At 60.1% G+C, this 18538-nt stretch overlaps 2 protein-coding genes across 9 annotated transcripts; one reads left to right on the top strand and one right to left on the bottom strand.

Moving 5' to 3' along the window:
- Positions 1 to 940: 940 nt before the first annotated feature.
- GAPDH (glyceraldehyde-3-phosphate dehydrogenase) lies at positions 941 to 5229 on the top strand. Of its 2 annotated transcripts, none has more exons than XM_020878738.2 (12): positions 941 to 1011; positions 1293 to 1333; positions 3114 to 3213; positions 3298 to 3404; positions 3521 to 3611; positions 3714 to 3829; positions 3920 to 4001; positions 4171 to 4322; positions 4409 to 4487; positions 4586 to 4669; positions 4760 to 4857; positions 4957 to 5229. In XM_020878738.2, the coding sequence occupies exons 2-12, from the start codon at positions 1311 to 1313 to the stop codon at positions 5024 to 5026; spliced, it is 1002 nt and encodes a 333-aa protein (XP_020734397.1). In that variant the 5' UTR covers positions 941 to 1011; positions 1293 to 1310; the 3' UTR covers positions 5027 to 5229. The 2 variants fall into 2 exon arrangements, with proteins under 2 accessions (XP_020734397.1, XP_070309223.1); XM_070453122.1 differs by lacking the exon at positions 941 to 1011 and adding an exon at positions 1154 to 1177.
- A 630-nt stretch (positions 5230 to 5859) lies between these two features.
- On the bottom strand, positions 5860 to 18301 carry IFFO1 (intermediate filament family orphan 1). 7 transcript variants are annotated; one of them, XM_070453120.1, is made up of 10 exons: positions 17483 to 18301; positions 13784 to 13844; positions 13596 to 13691; positions 12589 to 12729; positions 12360 to 12368; positions 11033 to 11211; positions 10816 to 10936; positions 10419 to 10514; positions 7389 to 7519; positions 5860 to 6942 (listed from the first exon to the last, which is right to left on the bottom strand). In XM_070453120.1, the coding sequence occupies exons 1-10, from the start codon at positions 18253 to 18255 to the stop codon at positions 6834 to 6836; spliced, it is 1716 nt and encodes a 571-aa protein (XP_070309221.1). In that variant the 5' UTR covers positions 18256 to 18301; the 3' UTR covers positions 5860 to 6833. The 7 variants fall into 7 exon arrangements, with proteins under 7 accessions (XP_070309221.1, XP_020734387.2, XP_070309219.1 ...); XM_020878728.2 differs by lacking the exon at positions 12360 to 12368 and having other exon boundaries at positions 11033 to 11187; XM_070453118.1 differs by lacking the exon at positions 12360 to 12368 and having other exon boundaries at positions 5860 to 6938; positions 11033 to 11187.
- Between the last annotated feature and the right edge of the window lie 237 nt (positions 18302 to 18538).

The following is an 18538-nucleotide window of genomic DNA, read 5'->3' as shown; positions in this document are numbered from 1 at the left end:
CTTCCGCCCTCACGTCCAGCTCTCAGCCCGGGGGCTGGACCGAGCTGGACAGGGTGAAAGGGGCATTGTCTCCCAGCCCAGGCCGCACAGCCCTCAGGAGCGCCTTTGTGAGAGGCCTCTGGCCTCTACCCGCCCAGCCCCCAACAGAGATGCTGTCCCGCCCCTGGGGCCCCCGCCTGAGCCTGGGGGAGAGCAGCTGGAGCCCCCAGGGCCCGGTTTCTCAGGTCTCCTGCGGCCCGCACTACAGGACACTGTGACCTTCAGTGCTGAAACCTCCCCGCCTCAGGCGTCCTCCGGAACCTCCTTCCGCTCCAGGCCCCCACAGCCCAGTGCCCAAATCGGCCCCCGGCCCAGAGAGGCCCGAGGCCAAGTTATGGGGGTGGGGAAAGTGGGGGAGCGGGGAAGTAGCGGGCTGCGTGTGTCACTACCGAAGAGCCTCGAGAAGTTCCTCAGCCTTCCGGCTTCTCAGCCTTTGAAAGCAGGGGAAGCGGGGGCGGGAAGGGGGGAGCCTGCAGCCGCGAGCTGTTCCTGCCTCCGGCTCCAATTCCCCATCCAGCCGACTCCCCAGATCCTCCCGTTATATCCTTGAGGCAGTTTTAACGTCCCTGGCTCCCGGGTGTCCTCATTTCTCACCAGGGCCTCCGGTCCCGAGTTTACTAGTCTCCCGCAGTGCTTCCCCCTCCCCACCAGTCACCATCATCGGTCCCCCTCCTCCTTCGGGCCAGTCTCAGTCCCCTCCCCCACGCCGTCCTTAGCCCACACGCGCGGTGCGTGCACATTTCAAGAACCTGGCGGACCCAAAAAAAAAAAGTGGGAGGCCGACTACTCGCGAGTTTACGGGAGCACGTAGCTCAGGCCTCCGCATCCCGGGGGCTGGGACTGGGCGAGGCGGGCCCTCGTCGCCACGCCCCCTCCCCGCCCCCCTCCCCTATAAATTCAGGCTGTAGCCTCCTCCTGCGCTCTCTGCTCCTGCCCGTTCGACAGATAGCCGTAGCTTTCGTGCTGTGCCAGGTAAAAGCCAGGTCGAGAGGAGCTACGAAGGGCTGGGGGGTAGGCCCACCCAAAAGGGACGAGGGGGCGTTAGCGCGCCGGGTGTGCGGCTGCGCGGGCTGGGGTGGACAGATCGCGCCCAGCCGGGCTCCACGCATTGCAGGGTCTGGGAAGGACGTGCGGAAGCGTAGGTCGGGGATGGAGGCCTGGGGGGAGGGGAGGGGCTGGTGGGGGGAGGTGGTCAGCGTGGGATTCCATCCTCTTGGCTCCGCGCTCTAATGCTCACCTTCCTCTGCCCACAGCCGCATTTCTGAGACAAGATGGTGAAGGTCGGAGTGAACGGGTGAGTTACGGGCAGAGGTGGAGTGGGGTGGGGCAAGGCAGTCTTGCGGTCCTCACCGCATTGCGTCGGTAGGTCTCGCGCTAGTGGGACTCTGCAAGCGCAGGGGGAACCTGGATGGGGTGGTCGTACCCACCGCCGCCGCAAGAAAAACTCAAGGTCAGCGCTCAGACCTGGAGGAGACCCTCGAAGGCCTCCTGTGCCCCCCGTCTCCAGCTCTTGCGCCTCCTGTAACTCCGCCCCTGCGGAACCTTCCACCACCTTGCGGCAGATACACAGGAGATTCCAATTCTTGCTTGGGCCGCATCCCCTAATCCCGCAGCTGAGGCTCTTTTCTTTCCTTTCGCGCCCTGCGGGGTCACGTGCCGGGGAGGAGCCCGACACCCCCGCCCCAGCCCGTGCCCCCAGCAGGCGCGGCCCCGGGGGTGCAGGAGGCACAGCTGCGCACAGAATCATTTGGGAGGGGTCATCTGCGGTAACCCAGCCGCCATGTTGCAACTTGCTAGGAAGGAAATGAATGAACTGCCCGTTAGGAAACCTTCCTTAGCCCTGCCGTCTTTTCGCCTTCCTTGCCCATGACTAACGCTCCTACCCCTGCCTCGTGGGATGGAGTCATGTTCAGCCCTTAGGCCAGGTGAGGCCATGCTTTCCTGTTCTTGCGACTAGACCTCAATTCTGACCCTAGTAAGCGTAGACCATCACTTAAACAGCCAGCCAGATTCCGCGGACCCCCCTCCACCCCCAGGGATGAGAGGATGCTTTTCCTAGATGGTTCTCTTATGAATTCAAAACGTGGGCTCGTAGGAGTGGTCTTGTAGTTTGGGGGTGTTTCTCCTTTCCTTTTCCGGAGAGGTGTGGTGGCCCTGGCTGGGTGCCATGCTTGGGGGAGCTGAGTCATGGGTACTTAGAAATTTTCCACCACAAAATGGCTCCCGGAGCAGCAGCCCCTGTGGTCAGGCCGGCTCTCCTCGAAGCTCCTTTCCCCCATCTTTGCCTGGAGCTGACCCCACCCTAAAGGCCAGGCTGTAAAGGTCACCAGGAGGATTAAGTGTCTGTGAGCCCCGGGAATCCTGCCCTTCTCCCCATCCCATCTTCCAGAAACCAGATCCCCGCTCCACCTAAGCTGGGGTTAAATATAGCTGCCTGACCTTTCTGCAGCTGGGGGCCTGGGCTCTTGCTCTCCGCCCCCCAACCTTTTTCCCCTACTCCCTAATATCTGTTGCTTCCAATCCTGATTTTTGGAAAAGAGCTTGGAAGGACAGGTGCTGAGCAAGTCAGAACCCTGGATGAGGGGTTGAGAAACCAGTCTTCTCTCTCTCCCCTTTTGTGGGGGAGAGGGTAGTTTTCCCCATCCAGTTCACGCTGACATTTGCTCTTGCCCTTTGAGCTTGGTGATGCTGAGTGGACTAGTGTTTGCAGTTCAGAGGGTGTAGCCCAAAGCTGGGCCAGACAGGAGCAAGCATTTGCAGAGAGTAGGTATAATGAATGTCATGTGCCTGCCACGTGCCTGGCCTGTAGGTGGCAGCAGCTGCGCACCACCCCATCAACTCAACAGATTGCTAATGACTACGGGGTGGGCAAGCCTTTGTGCCTGATTACCTGTGAGCCTTCACTCTGTGGGCTGGCAGGGTTGCTCAAGAAAAATAAAGTGAGTTCTCACGAGACTTTATGGGGGTAGCAGAGTGTCCTCTTCTCTGAAACAGGGTGAGTGGGCCAGGGGCTGCTTCTATGCCAAGGAGGAGTCCCCTCCCCCTCACCCCTTCTCATCTCTTGTCCTCCTCAGATTCGGCCGCATCGGGCGCCTGGTCACCAGGGCTGCTTTTAATTCTGGCAAAGTGGACATCGTCGCCATCAATGACCCCTTCATTGACCTTCACTACATGGTGAGTGCTGCCCCACAGCAGGTGGGGTCAGAGCCTGGCTGAGGTGCAGCCCCTTGATGCCCCCCTTCTTCGTGCCCCCCCCAGGTCTACATGTTCCAGTATGATTCCACCCACGGCAAGTTCCACGGCACAGTCAAGGCGGAGAACGGGAAGCTCGTCATCAATGGAAAGGCCATCACCATCTTCCAGGAGTAAGTGTGGGAGATGGAATAGGAAGAACTTGGCCTTGGAGGAGGCGCTGGGATGGGGTGCCTACCTGGGGCCTGTGGTGCCGTGTCCCTGAGCTTTGTCCTGTCTTCTCTCACAGGCGAGATCCCGCCAACATCAAGTGGGGCGATGCTGGTGCTGAGTACGTGGTGGAGTCCACTGGGGTCTTCACTACCATGGAGAAGGCTGGGGTGAGCAGCGAGGGGCTGGAGAGGAGGGTGTAACAGGAGGATGGGGGGAGCGGACTTAGGAAAGCGAGAGCCCAGGTGCGATTACTTGCTCCTTGGCTGCAGGCTCACTTGAAGGGTGGTGCCAAGAGGGTCATCATCTCTGCGCCTTCTGCCGATGCCCCCATGTTTGTGATGGGCGTGAACCACGAGAAGTATAACAACACCCTCAAGATTGTCAGGTGAGCGCAGCGGAGGAGGTGGGGAAGCAGGCCGATGGTGCCTTCTGGTGCCCAGTGGACGTGCCCCTGACTTGCCTCCCTCTTTTCCAGCAATGCCTCCTGCACCACCAACTGCTTGGCCCCCCTGGCCAAGGTCATTCATGACCACTTCGGCATCGTGGAGGGACTCATGGTAGGAATGGTGGGGAACTTGAACATGCCCAGTTCTCAGGAAGGATAGGACCCTTCTGCCTCCCAGAGAGCAGATCTGTGTCCTTTAGTTCTTCCCCAGGGGAGGAGGTGGCGCAGGGGTAGCCTGGCAAGCACCAGGCAGGGCCTTCACTCCCCTCCTTGTTCCACAGACCACCGTCCACGCCATCACTGCCACCCAGAAGACCGTGGATGGCCCCTCTGGGAAGCTGTGGCGTGATGGCCGAGGGGCTGCCCAGAACATCATCCCTGCTTCTACTGGCGCTGCCAAGGCTGTGGGCAAGGTCATCCCTGAGCTCAACGGGTGAGACCCTTGGCTGTTTTCTGCCATGTGGACTTGGGGAGCCGGGAGGAGCAATGCACACTGACCCTGCTTCCTTGTGTCCACAGGAAACTCACTGGCATGGCCTTCCGTGTGCCCACCCCCAACGTGTCTGTTGTGGATCTGACCTGCCGCCTGGAGAAACCTGTACGTTCGGGTTGGAGCAGCTTCAGTGGCCTGCAGGGCCAGTGGGCGGGAGTTGCAAGACTGGAACTCTTGTGACCATCCATATTTTACCTTGTCAGGCCAAGTATGATGAGATCAAGAAGGTGGTGAAGCAGGCGTCGGAGGGCCCTCTGAAGGGCATTCTAGGCTACACTGAGGACCAGGTATGATCAGGACCAGGTCAGGGAACTGGTGTGTCGGCATAGCCTCCATGAGCCAGGTGGGGTTGCATATGTGGCCCTCTCCTCCCCCAGGTTGTCTCCTGCGACTTCAACAGCGACACTCACTCTTCTACCTTCGATGCTGGAGCTGGCATTGCCCTCAACGACCACTTTGTCAAGCTCATTTCCTGGTATGTAGGGGTGGGGGCGGGATGCTGCTTCGGCATGTGAGCTGAGTCTGGTGCCCCCTGGTGGCTGGCTCGGCAAACAGTTCTTCACTCTCCTTGCAGGTACGACAATGAATTCGGCTACAGCAACAGGGTGGTGGACCTCATGGTCCACATGGCCTCCAAGGAGTAAGGTCCCTGAGCCCCCAGCCCCAGCAGGAGCACGAGAGGAAGAGAGTTCCTCAGCTGCTGGGGAGTCCTTGCCCCACCTCGATCCTCCACCACACTGAGAATCTCCCGACCTCCACAGTTTCCATCCCCAAGGCCCTGAGGAAGGGGAGGGGCTTAGGGAGCCCTGCCTTGTCGTGTACCATCAATAAAAGTACCCTATACCCAGCCTACTGTTTCTTGTCTTGCTGAGAGGGAGGCTGGGCTGGGGTCAAGTTGAACTAGTTGAGCACCCAAGCTGCCAGAAACCCCACCCTGCTCTAGCAGACATGCCTCATGTCCTGGGTTCCTCCCTGAGGCCTTTGGGTGCTCTGAACCCAGGAATGGCCTGGCAGTGTGTATCCAGAAGCCATTCTGTCTGCAGTCCCCCCGCCGTGATACTGGTACAGGAAGTCAGGTTGGGCAGAGTCCACCTGGCTTCCAGCCAGTTAGCTGACCTCTGCAACAATGTGGAGCACGGCCAGCCTGGGAGAACCAGGTCCCAGCTCTGCCTCAGTGTCTGCCCTAGTGACCACCTGCCGTATGACCCTGCAGGTGCCCAGCTCCTAGGGTGTGCAGAGTGGGAGGGCTGGGATGGCTTTACTTTCGGCTCATCTGTCACTGGTGGATGCACGTGGTCTTACTGGGAAGCAGCACAGACTTGGTGCTGATAACATGGGCTGAGGCCATTACTTTGGAGTTCCAATCTCTGCATCTGCCTTGCACATGCGTGTTGGGAAATGATGGGAACTAGCACACACTGCAGAAAGGACTGTGTAGCCACCACCAGAAAGTGCTGGAAACAGTGACAAAGACAGGTTCAATAAATACTCGCCAGTTTCATTAGTATTAGATTCCACTCAAACAGCTCCGCCCAGTCTGCCTCAGGCAGTGATGCGGAGGGACACCTTGTTGTCGCCCCAGTTCTCCAAGCTTTTCTGAGTCGGGGACGTCTTCTTATTCAGCCTTTTGGGTTTCCGTGTGTGAGACATGGAGGACACCTGCAGCTGATGCTTGAAGAAACCGAGACCCTGAGCACACGTGTGCACGCACACATCCATGCACGTCCACCCGCTCCCACACACGCAGTTTCAACTTTTCTGCCACCAGGTGGTGACGAGACAAACAGGAGCTTCTGTCTCTTTCTCTCCACAACACTGCACCCAGTCAGCCCAAAAGCTGCCTTGCCCAGAGGCACTAAGGTCCTTATAAGGTGTGGCACTTCCCACAAGGGAAGGGGAAGAGCCACATCACTGCTGTTGACGGGCAGCGGGCTGTGAGCACTTGGACAACAGGGGGAAAGGCGCACGCTGCCCAGTCCCACTCAGTCTTGCCTGCGAAACGGAGGGCCTCCTCCTCTGCCACACAAGCCATGGAAGGTCTGGCCTCCTCCCCTTCACACCTGTGCCCGGGCCAGTTAGCACCAGTATGGAGTCAAGACGGCCAGCTGGCCCCAGGCCACAGGGAAGGAAGGAAGGACAATCACACTGCTTCCTCGGTGGAGAGGGCGAGGGGCCACGAGCGCTCTGGCAGCATTAGAGGTGGGAAAGCAGCAGACAGCCGCGTGGAGGCAGGAGGGCCGGCTCTGCGGGGAGTGGCCCGGGAAAGGCAACCAAGCCTCACTCCAGATGCTCCGGAGCCCTGGAGGGGCCGAGGACCGAGGGAGGAAGCCAGGGAGCAGCGCCCAGTCCCTGGGGCCAGGCTGGTGCTGCAGGACACGGGCTTCCCTTCTGTGAGCCCCCGGCCCTCTGCTGCGGCGGGTCCTGGCGGGTGGGCTGAGCACGAGGAGGTCCCTATCTCATGGCGCCTTCGGAGGAGACATCACGATCGGAGTCCTCAGCCTCGCTTGGCGGCGGTGGCGGCGGGTCGCTAAGCGGGACCGCAGTGAAAGCAGGAGACTTTCTAGAAAAAAACGCTGGTTGTAACCTCGGGGCAGGGCAGGCAGGAGTCCCGACAGGGCTGGCACCCCTGCCCATCCCAGCCTGATGATGCCCTGGTGGACAGGAGAGTAATGTCTCAGGCAGAGGAGGACCACAGTGTGAGGGAGTGTGGAAGGGGGGACACCGCCTCCCTCAGTCCACCATGAGAGGGGGACAGTCCCCACTTCAACCTGGGGACCCCAAGAGGCTCTGCAGCCCCAGTTTCAGGTCTACGGAGCAGTTTTGTGACTGTCGGGTTTTCAGCTGCCTCTCTAAGCAGGGGAACCGCCAGAGGCAGTGCGTGGGGAGGTTTCAGCCAGGCAGCCACGATGGGTTCCCGTGTCCCCCATCTGCTGAGGGGGGGTCTCAGGGCCCATCCTCGAGGGGCACCAGGCACTGCCCCGCCACCCGCACCCAGGGGGCCCTCACCGGTCCCCGGACTGGGTGATAAGCCGGCGGCAGGTCTCCATCTGCACGTCCAGGCCCCGCTTCATGCTGCACATCTCCATGTATTCGTGCAGGTGGCGGTTCATGTCATTCTTGGCCGTGGCCAGCTCCAGCTGCAGGGGGCGGGCCGTCAGGTCAGCAGCCCCCACTGCCCGCGCTCCCAGGAGGCCAACCCGCCACGCCGTGAAGGAGGTGAAGGGCTCAGATTCAAAACTAAACCAGCTTGAGGCGGAAGGCACTCAATATGCCAACATTCCTGCCATGTTCCCTGCAGAAGCTCACCCACAAAAGGCTTTTGCTAAGGAGTCTGGTGCAGGTGGCCCGCATTCTCTGAAGAGACTCGTGGCAAGAGCAGTGAGGAGAGGGCAGAGGCTCTAGAGAGGCAGGATGTTCCTGAGGCGCTCGGCCTCCTCCTGGGGTTCCCCACGGGGCCTCTTCTGGCCCATACAGCGCTGTCCCCCCAAGACAGGCCCCGCTCCAAGCTGGGGCCTACCCATCCCTGCGTGTACCCTCAAGTTGAGCCGTTACTCAACTTCGAGAAGCGTCTACAAGACTGCTGGCACATGGGCAGGTTGGGCCCCGTGGAAAGGGGCTCCGCTCTCACCACCGATTTCCTCTCATTAAATCGCTCACATGTAAACCCTTTTCAGAGACGATTGAAAGGACTGCCTGCCTCGCTGAATGTCTGACTGGCTACGAGCTGCAGCCCGAGTCAAGGACTGTTACGTGAAGACCGGGCTCAGAGTCAAGGAAACACAGTCTCCTTCCCAGAGCCTGACTCTGCCCGCAGGCTCCGCAGTGGAGCTGAGAGGCAGGCATGGAGGCTGTGAAAAATCTGGGACACAGACACTCTTGCTGCCTCCCTTTGTTCTGGGGACAAAGAACAGGGGCCAGAAGCGGGTGGGGGCAGAATAAAACTGCCCAGGGTGATGTGCTTGACTACCCGAGAGCAAAGAGAAAGGGCAAGAAACCACCCGTGAATGATCTGAACTGGGCCGCAAGGATGGGAACTCAGACAGAAAAGGAAACAGTCACAGATGGTCAGGACAGTGACATGGGGCGAGATGGTGGTCTGGGTGGGTCAGAAGCCCCAGTGAGCACAACTTGGACCGCGGCCCTGGTTCCAAAGCTGGGGTCCCAGGCGGCGCCCCCGGCAGCACGTGCTGGGGCAGGATGCGCTGACCGCTCGTTCAGTCCAGGAAGGAAGTACGGTGCCGCCAGTGCTTGTCCAGACTGGCTGCCTCCTTCACCCCAACCCCGGCCCCTCGGGAGAGCTGGTGTTAGAGGCAAGAGCTGGGGGCTGTGCTCGGGAGCCCAGCACTCGGTGGGGCAGTGGGAAGAAATGAACCCAACACGTCCCAGCAGAATACGAGGCTAGGACGGCCCCCAGCCTCTACATTTATAGCAGGGCTGCGGGAAGGGGATGACCCCAAAGGCCACATTGAAAAGCCCGCACGCGTGCGGTGGGGCAGGGCGGAGGAGTGAGGCTGGGAGCAGATCGAGAGCAGAGACCTGGGCCTGAGTCTCTCTCACCATCCAGTCATGGAAGTGGTCCCTGCCTCCATCCCAGGGCCCCTGCAGACCCAAGGTCACTGAGATAAAGGACCTCTGGAGCCCCAGGTGGACGGCCAGGAGCAACACCATAAAAAAATGCCAGCAACAGCCTCCCAACCCCTCAGGACCTCCTAGGTATAGTGAGGAGGGGGAGAGCAGGATGTGTGTCGATGCGTGTCGAGGAGTGGAGGTCCCCTCCCAGCTCTTTGGCTGGCGGCACATATCCAGCTGTACTTTTTCTTTTTTTTCCTTTTTCTTGGCTGTGCAGCACGTGGGATCTTAGTTCCCTGACCAGGGATTGAACCTATGCCCCCTAGAGAGGAAGCATGGAGTCTTAACCACATGACCACCAGAGAGGTCCCCCCAGCTGTGCCTTTAAAACTGAGTGTCAGTCTGCCTGGGAGTAAACAGTGGGAGGTTTTGCTTAAAGGAGCAGGGCAGCTGCTGTGTGCTGGGAGAATGAGGATACAGGAGGAAGATAATTCCTCAGCGGCCACTGTCGCAGTGAGGGAGGGCAGTGGGCCTGGAGAGAGGCAGAGAGGTCTAGAAGCCAAAGCCTCGTCTCCAGGTCACAGTGCATGGGAAGGACCCCCTCAGGCTCAGGCCGTGGGGGTCACAGGAAATACGTGGCACCTTGGCCGAAGCACCCTCATCCCAGGTGTCAAGAATCCTTCCTGTCGGCCCCTCCAGGGCCTAGAGTTTACATTAAAGCACCAGCTCCTCTCGCTTTCCCAGCTTGGGAAAGTTCCTCCAGGAGAGGGAATGAGCATGGAGACTCCTCAAAGGCTGAGCTGAGGCCGCAGCAAAGGTCAAGTCCAGCGGCATGGACCCTGAAGCACTGACTGTAGTAATAACCGTGATCACAGCAGCTGCGACGGTGCTGCCTGCCAGACAGATGCTCCACACTCTACCTGCGCTGTAGTTCACCTGACCTTCAATCCACCCGGAGGGAGGTACTGCTAAGACCCCCACTTTACAAAGAAGCAGGCTCGGGACTTCCCTGCTGGTCCAGTGTTGAAGAATCTGCCTTGCAATGCAGGGGACTCGGGTTTGATCCCTGGTCAGGGAACTCAGGTCCCAGGTGCTGCAGGGCAACTAAGCCCACATACCACAACTAGAGGGTCCATGGGTCGCAATGAAAGATCCCACGTGCTGCAACTAAGGCCTGACACGGCTGAAGAAATAGATGTTAAAAAAAACAAAAAAAAAAGCAGGCTCAGAGAAAAGAGGCCTGTTAAAAGTCAGAGTGGCAGTAAGTCACAGAGCTGAGATTGGAACCTACATCTGTCTGCCTCGCTCCCCTCCCCAGCCTGGGGTCTTCGGGACACACCAGAGTGGCCCCAGTAGGGAGATCGTCCTTCTCCTGCCAGGAGGAGATGGGAGGCCCTGGTGTCCTGCAGTACCATTCACGACCCCCCGGGGGAACCGGGGAACCTTGGCTTCAGCTCATGGCCTTACCTCAATCTGGTCAATGGTTTCCTGATATTCTTTCTCCCGGGTTTTGAAGAGGGACTCGGTATCTTTAATCACCTTCTCCAAACTGTCTTCTGGCTGCTGGAGTGGAAAGGGAAGGTGGGGGAAGCAGAGGGGAGGGATGGATGGGACAGGACGAGCCAAAGGGCAAGGCCAGGGAAGGAGGGAGAGAGAGAGAGAGAGAGAGAGAGAGAGAATGAGGTTAAAGGAAGCTGGAGAGACTAAGGACGAGGACTGGGGACAAGGACTGAGGACGAGGGGGAAGCAGGTGACGGATGGCGGCCACAGAGGGAAGACAGAGCTGGAGGGGGCCAGCGGGTGGGAAGATGGGCCTGGCGCCTGGGGAGGAGGAGCCGGGGCCCAAGGCCGGGAGGTTGGTTACCTCTCCCGGGGCCTCTGCGGCGGCCAAGGCATAGCCCGAGAAATCCTCCCAGAGCAGCAGGGTCTCCTCCGTCTCCTCCCAAGTCAGGCTGTCACAGTCGTCCTCAAAATCATACTCCCTCCTAGAGACAGGGAGCCCGGGCGTCAGGGCGGCCGGCGGGGCGGGGGCTGCGGGGGCTCCGGCCTCGGGCAGGCGCGGGGCGGCCGGGCGGACTCACAGCTGGTTCAGCATGCGCTGCATCTCCTCGTTGATGCTGAGGGCCGTGCTCTCCTCCTCGTCCCCGTCGGGGCGGCGCGGCCCGTCACTCTCCGCCAGGGAGGTGTCCTCCTCCGCGGCCTTGCGCTCCCGCTTCCGCCCCCCCATGGACGGGACCTTAATGGGAGACAAGTGCAGAGACTACAGAGACGAGGCCGGGTGCGTGAGGAGAAGGGCGGGGGGGCGCCGGCCGGGAGCGAGGGAAGCGGAAACCAGCGGGAAGGGCGGGCGGACAGAGAGAAGACACAGTTACGACACGGAACAGAAACACCAGCATCACCGAGACAGGCAGACAGACGCGGGTGGGGCCGGGGCTGCGGACGAGGGGGAGACAGAAGGCAGAGAAAACGGAGCAGTAAGATCGGGGAATGGCTGGCCGGGCCCAGTGTGAGACGTGCGTAATGGCCCCCAGGAGTTCTTTTCTAAAAAAAGTCTTCTAGTGAGATGACTGAACTGAGAGGGAAGTTTCAGGCCGCAAGGAGGAAGGGGGCATGAAGTTGATAAAGCAGAACCTGAGTCACATCCAGATCTGGAAGCCAGAGGGGGAAGGGAGGGAGAGAGATGGAGCCAGAGAGTGAAAGAAGGTGGGGGGTAGGGAGGGGGAGACATGGAGCCAGAGAATGAGAGAAGGGGGGAGAGAGGGAGGGGAAAGGGGGGGAGGAGGAGGAGGGGAGGGGAAGGGGGGGGGAGGAGGGGAGGGGAAGGGGGGGAGAGAAGGGGAGGGGGAGGGAGAGAGGGAGGGAGGGGGGAGAGAGATGGAGCCAGAGAATAAGAGCAGGAGTGAGGGGAAGAGAGGGAGGGGGAAGGAGATGAGGGGGAGGGAGGGGAAGAGGGGAGGGGAGAGAGGGGGAGGGGAGGGAGGGGAGAGAAGGGGAGGGGAGGGAGGGGGAGACATGGAACCAGAGAATGAGAGAAGGGGGGGAGAGGGAGGAAGGGGAAGGAGGAGGAGGGGGAGAGGAGGGGGAGAGATGGAGCCAGAGAATGAGAGAAGTGGGGAGGGGAGGAGGGAAAGGGGGGAGAGGAGGGAAAGGGGGGAGAGGAGGGAGGGGGAGACATGGAACCAGAGAATGAGAGGAGTGGGGGAGGGGGGAGGGACGGGGGAAGAGAGATGGAGCCAGAGAATGAGAGGGCGGGGAGAGGAAGGGGGGAGGGGAGAAGGGGGAGAGGAAGGGGAGGGAGGGGGCGGGGGAGAGGAGGGGGAGAGAGAAGTGGGGAGAGCAGGAGGATGGAGGGGGCGCTGCACTGAGAGCCCCGGGGAGCTGAGAAGCTTGTGTGAGAGCAAAACTAACCAGCTTCTTCTGTGGAGGAAGCAAGAAAAGATGAAAGGCGGAGAGGAGAGGAGGCAGACAGGAGAGAGGGGAGGGGGAGACGGCGTTAGAGACAGCTCCGGACCCTCCAGAGGCTGTCCCTCGCCCCCCAGCCTCGACCCCAGGGCCCGGCTCCAGCCTCCCCTGTGGGGCTCTGGCGCCAGCGAGGTGGGGCCGCCGGGGGCCTGGGCGAGGCGCCCGCAACCCTCACCTGGAACATCTTGATCATGTCCTCGCAGTTACGCTGCTGAGCCAAGTCGCAGAGCTTGGCAGTGATGTCGATGCGGCGGCAGATGTCCATGTCCACCTTCATGGCCTTCTCCTGGATCTTCGTGTCCAGCTCAGTCAGGTTCTGTGTGGGGAGCGCAGGGAGTGGTGAGGGGGGCCGACCTCATCATGAGCAGTGTCCCCTCATCATCCCAGTCACACGGCTCCTGCTGGCAGAAGGCACCCCTTGACCTGGGTACCTCCCAGCGGTCTGCCCAGGATGACTGGCTCCTTGGCCAGACGGCACCCCGGAGGATGTGGGCCAGTGCCTGGTGCATATGCAGGGGGCTGCTCCTGGAACTCAGACTCCCAGAGAGAGAGAGAGAGAAGCTAGTCCTTGGTGGCTCAAACGGTAAAGAATCCGCCTGCAATGCGGGAGACCTGGGTTTGATCCCTGGGTTGGGAAGATCCCCTGGAGAAGGAAATGGCAACCCACTCCAGTATTCTGGCCTGGAGAATTCCCATGGACAAAGGAGCCTGGCGGGCGACAGTCCATGGGGTCATTAAGAGTCAGAAACAACTGAGCAACTAAGCACAGAGCTCTGAGAGTTGGAGAAAGAATCATAAGGACAATGTTAGCTGACACTTGGCCACTGCTGTATTGACTTTACAAACATTGTGATCTTGGAACCATCCTGCAAAGCACTTGCTTTCAATCCTATCCCGTTCCACAGACCCAGCGACAAGGCAGAGCAGGTCAGGATGTCACCAGGGCCCACACTGCGAGCAAAGAAGTCCGAGTCCCCCTGGAGGCCAACGGGACTTTCCTTCCTCTTCTCTAGAGTTAGGGGGCAGGCAAGGGGGTGGAAATGGAAGCACATAAAGTGGGACGCCGGGTGTGAACAGGCGAAACTAGAAAGGCCTGCTCCTGGGCCTCAGGCAGCCTTGGGGCTGAGTCCAGGCTGGTGTGGGGGTGGCACGAGAGGCAAGGGATGACCTGGCCATACTCACATTGCTCATGAGCCCCTTGAAGACCACCAGCTCAGCCTTCAGCTGTTCCACCTTCATGGCCAGCTCCTCCTGGCAGGCGTCAGCCTCCTGGGCTTCCTACGGTCAGGAGAAACCAACTGAGGTGAGTGGCAGGCAGGCAGCGAGCAGCGGGCAAGGGATGGTGGGGAGGGCGGGCGGGCGGCCCTCACCTCCTGGAGCTCATTCACACGCTCCTGCAGCTGTAACCGCACCGTGTACTCCTCTTCCCACCTGCAGACAGTGAAGGGTTAGCACCTGGGTGCGGGGCCCTCTCCCCTCCATCCCCCACCTCCCACCTATCTGGCTCAGGCCAGGCCCTGGGTCGGCTTCCCCAACAGGAGGGACGTGTGGCTCCAGGCTCCTGGCCAGCGCCCAGCGCCCAGCGCCCAGCTGCCTTCCCGGAAACTTTGGCCTCACACCCAACTGTGGCTGCGCTGTGCCCTCACAGGGCCCGTCCCGCTCAAGCCCCCGGCCCGACTCGACCCCTCCTCCTGCCCACACCACCCAGCCCAGTCTCCCACCTTCGGTCCACAGATCCGGGCTCCTGCTCTCCTGCCTGCACCAGAACAGAGCTGCCCTGCCTCCCGTGGGACCATTAACCCTGTAAAAGCAGCTGCGGGACACACAGGGCATCAATGGCGTTGGCCAAGAGCCTGGTAGGAGGCGCTCAAAGTCCACCCCCATGAGCTCTGGAGACTACCAACCCGGAGGCCCTCGGTGTGCACAGAGGTGCCCGGGCACAAGCTGGGATCACTAGGCGCCCACACCCAGGGGAAGAGGGAAACTGGAGCATAGACAAGTCCCCCGCTAGAGTGGTGGATAAGAACCACCTCCAGAGCTGCAGAAGGCAGAGCCTAAGACCAGGAGTAGGCTAGAAAACACTCCTGGCCAAGGCAGAGCCCTTGCCCAGAGCTGGGAGCAAGCCAGCACATCCCCCTCCGCATCATGGAGGCAGAAGGGCAGTGGCGGGGCAACACCCCTGCTTAGGGTTGATGTTGGCTGCACCAGCAGACTCCTCGGACCCCACTGACATAACAGCCCAGCACTTCTTCCCCATCCTGGAAGGACTTCTTCCAGACTGAAAAAGGAGAGGAACTGCACCGGGAGAGAAGCTTCAATGCCCAGAAAGGTGGTTAGGAAGCGGCCTAACACACACCGAGGACACACACTCAGGCCTGGGGTCTGGTCCTCTCCTCCCTGCCTCCATCTCTTTTCCCCGGGCTCCTCCTCCAGGCCCATCTCTCCTTGCTCTCCTGTTCCTCACTCACATCCGCACTGCAGTATTCCTAATAATAACTCCTCGACATCACCGCGGCTGCCCCTCCCGGGTGGCTGGTGGGAAGGAGGCAGGCAGCCTGGCCTCCACCCGCCAGCTCAGAGCAGGCCCGCTCCCACCTTCCTGGCTCCGGGCCCAGCCTTCCCCGGCAGCCCCCCAGTCCTCCTCCCCCTGCGCTCTGGCATTCCCATTCAGACAGCTAGGGTCAGCGAAGGGCCCCAGCAGCATCAGGTTATGTGTTTTCTTAGATAAGACCTGCAGCTTTTCTGGGCCTTGGTTTCTCCATCTACAACGTGAGGGCATGGGATGTCGTACCCTGAGGACCCTGGGATCCTTGTGTCCCTGGAGGAAGCAAGCAAGACTGACCGGGGGACAGTAACCCTGGAGGATATGCACCAGGAAGGGCAGTTCTGTGAACTCAACTGTTTCAGGGAGAAACTCAAGGAAGTTAGGTAAGGATGAAGATTAATAAAATCTTACAGGGTTTAAAAAACAAAATCTGAAAATAAACCATCTGGAACCTCACTAGAATTCTATTCATACTCCAGCCAGACTTTCCCATGAGTGGGTTTATTTTGACCTCTATTCAAAACCAGGCTCACTTATAAGGTTCTCTAAGCATGGGTAGAATTTGAGCAATTTCCACGTATTCTACATTTACTGAACACCTTTCTTCCTAATACACAGCATCCTTGAGTGAAATGAGGAAGCACTGTAGTTGGCCAAGGGCGATATTGGAAAAACTGAGATGGGGAAAAAGAGACCCACCCAAGGTCACTCTTGGCAGGGAAGCTGAACATAGAACTTAGGAGGCCTCAGGTCTTTTTCAGTTTAGTGCTCAGACTATGCCCATGTTTTCCAGGCTACAGACCAGAGTCAGAGCTGCTGTAGAGAGACAGAACGAGGGCAAGGGGATCTGGGGTGGAAGAATGAGTGACCGCTGGTGTCACGTACCAGCCAAGCCTGGCCGTGGGGCCCTCTGCACAGCAGTGTGCTGCAGAGCCATGAGCTCATCAGTCCCGGAGGAATAACTCTTTGCTGCCCTGGACAGCTGAACCAAGGACGGATACGCCGTCAGTGAAAAAAACAAAACGCCCCAACAACAGCAGTTGTTCCTGTGGTTATGGATGTATTCCAGAACTGTCCGTGTTCCACTGCTGACTGTGTCAATTAACTCCTGCAGGGGCAGGGGGTGGGGCAGGGGCAGAATGGTTCTGGGTGGATCTAGGTGGATCTAAACGATGGTTTGGGGATAGCTGAGCGTCCCAAGGACACTTAAATCACAGACTGCCATTAAAGAAGCCAACCAGCTTTCTGAGGGCAGAACTCAACCTCAGAAAGTCTGCTGGTCTGTGGTCTGCTAGACTCTGGCGGGTTACAGATTCCTGAAGGTCGCCGCCAGACCCAGCAGTCATTCCCCAGAACATTCAGCCAGTCCCCTCGAGACATAAATCTCTGCTTTACCAGGCTGGAAGGGTAATTCCCAGAGTTGTCCACAAGGGGTCAGAGTAGCACACTAAGAGGTTAAACCTGAAGGCAGAGCCTCCCCCTGAGCCCTCATCTCCTTGGTCTTCAGTCATGGCACCTTGGGCACAGGGTCTACAAAGTGCTGGCGGTACTCAAGCTTCTGTCCTCACAGGCTGGTTATCAGGGGATCCCCGGGATGCAGCCAGCACTCCTGCATCACATCCCCTCCTCGGGCCCCCTGGGCTACCCTGCAGGGTTTCCTGCCGAGAGCCAGCGCTTTATTCTCAGGGCAACAGGGCTTGCCCCAGCTGTGCTGTGAGGCAGTCCATCATGGGTGTGTCCATGTTTCCAGCTTCCTCCTACTCAGGTCCTTGCCACCCTCGTCACACCTCCTCCTGCACTTTCAGATCCCCTCGGCTTTCACTCGCCCGGGGTTGACAACAGGCCTTTCACCTTTCCCTAGGGAATTCCCTCTTCCCCACACCCCCTTTTTTGATTAACTCTCAGAAATGCCTTGAGGGCCCCAGAGCCTCTCAGCGGCAGTGGAACTAGAGCAGGCACGGGCTGCTACTATGGACACTGTTTTGGAAACCCTGGGCAGTGTCAGGATCACCTCCTCCAAGGTTCAGCCCAAACCGCAAACCACCCCCCACCCCACCACCACTTGTCATGGCACTTAGATTCCCAAATTAAAGGTTCATCCTTTGCCCCTAACTTCTGATCAGTATTTGGAGCTTATATCACAAAGTCACTCTGAGGGCTGAGGCTGGCAGGGGGATGTAAGTGGTAGCCCATATGTATTTTCTCAGAACAATGTCCCTTTTACACGTCATAAAACGCCACAGTTAACACAGCGGTGCAAACGCTGCTGCCTAGATGAAAAACAAGGGTTCCCGGCAGGATTCTGCTCCTAGACTCCTCCTTCTTGTCACGAGCCTGACTTCTGCATTCTCTGTGGATTCCAGCCTCATCTGCGGACTTCCTAGCTGCTCCTTAAACAGCAGGAACTTTACTCATACTTACTCCTCCCTTATTCTTGGGCCCCAGAGGCTCTGTGCTCCTGGACAGGTAGCCCGGGCTGAGTGCGGCCTGAGCTGAGCCCCGTCCCCACCTTCCCGGTCCCTACCTCCGCTTGTACTCATCCCGCTCGCGCTTCACTTTGGCCAGCACGTTGTAGAGCGCGCGGATCTCGGGCGTGATGGTGTCGATCTGGACGCCCACCCCATCGGGGTGCACCCACGACAGGCCAGGCCCTTGCACCACAGTGGGCTCCAGTCCCGGCCCGAGCCGGCGGGCGTGAGAGAAGGACCAGATGGTGCCGGGCATGAAGCGGGCCGACGAGGAGTAGGCGGTGGAGGCGGAGGTGGAGGGCGCCGGCTGGCAGGCCGCGGACGGCGTGAGGGGGCCGGCCGGCGAGCGCGCGGGCGACCCCAGGACCCGCGCCGACGGGGTGCAAACGGCGGCTGGCCGGGAGCCCAGGGGCAGCCCCAGGGGTCGGACGGGGCTGACGAAGCCGGTCTGCACGGCCTGGTCGCGGCGAGGCAGGCCCCGCCGGCCCTGCTTACCCTCCTCCAGCGCCTGCTGCAGCTGCTTCTCCAGCAGTCGGTTGCGGCGCTCCAGCTCGTGCACCTTGGCCAGGAAGCAGCGGAAGCGGAGGTTGAGGGTCTTGAGCACGTTGATGTTGGAGCCCAGGTCGTTGCGGAGCGCCATGGCGGCGGGGGGCGCCGGGCCCGGCCCCGGCGGCGAGTAGGGAGCCGGGCCAGCCGGGGCGAGCGGCGCCGGGGGCACGTCCCCGCCGCCTGCCAAGTGGTCGCCTCCCAAGGGGTCCCCCAGCGGCCCGGCCAAGCCCTGCTGCTCCTGCTGGAGGAGGAAGAGGTTGGGGCCGAATAACGGATTCATGGCTGCGCCTTCTGCTGGGAGACAGAAACCCGTGCGGGAGCAGGGATGTTGGGCGAGGGAGGAGAGCCAATGAGACGCCAGGGGGACACAGGACAGCCAATCAGACGGCTCGGCGGGAGGGGCAGAGGTCATGGGGGCGGGGGAGGGCAAGGGGTAAGCCAATGAAAGGCTCGTTCGAAGGCTGGCACCTGGACAAGACCTTTCAGGGTCTGAGGCTGAGCCCTGAGCCTAGCAGACCCCGGCCCGTACCCGGAATCCAGACAGCTGCTGAATGACTGAAACC

The sequence above is a fragment of the Odocoileus virginianus genome, chromosome 23 (assembly GCF_023699985.2).
Source record: "Odocoileus virginianus isolate 20LAN1187 ecotype Illinois chromosome 23, Ovbor_1.2, whole genome shotgun sequence".
Lineage (NCBI taxonomy): Eukaryota > Metazoa > Chordata > Mammalia > Artiodactyla > Cervidae > Odocoileus > Odocoileus virginianus.
This window is presented reverse-complemented; position numbering and strand designations above follow the sequence as displayed.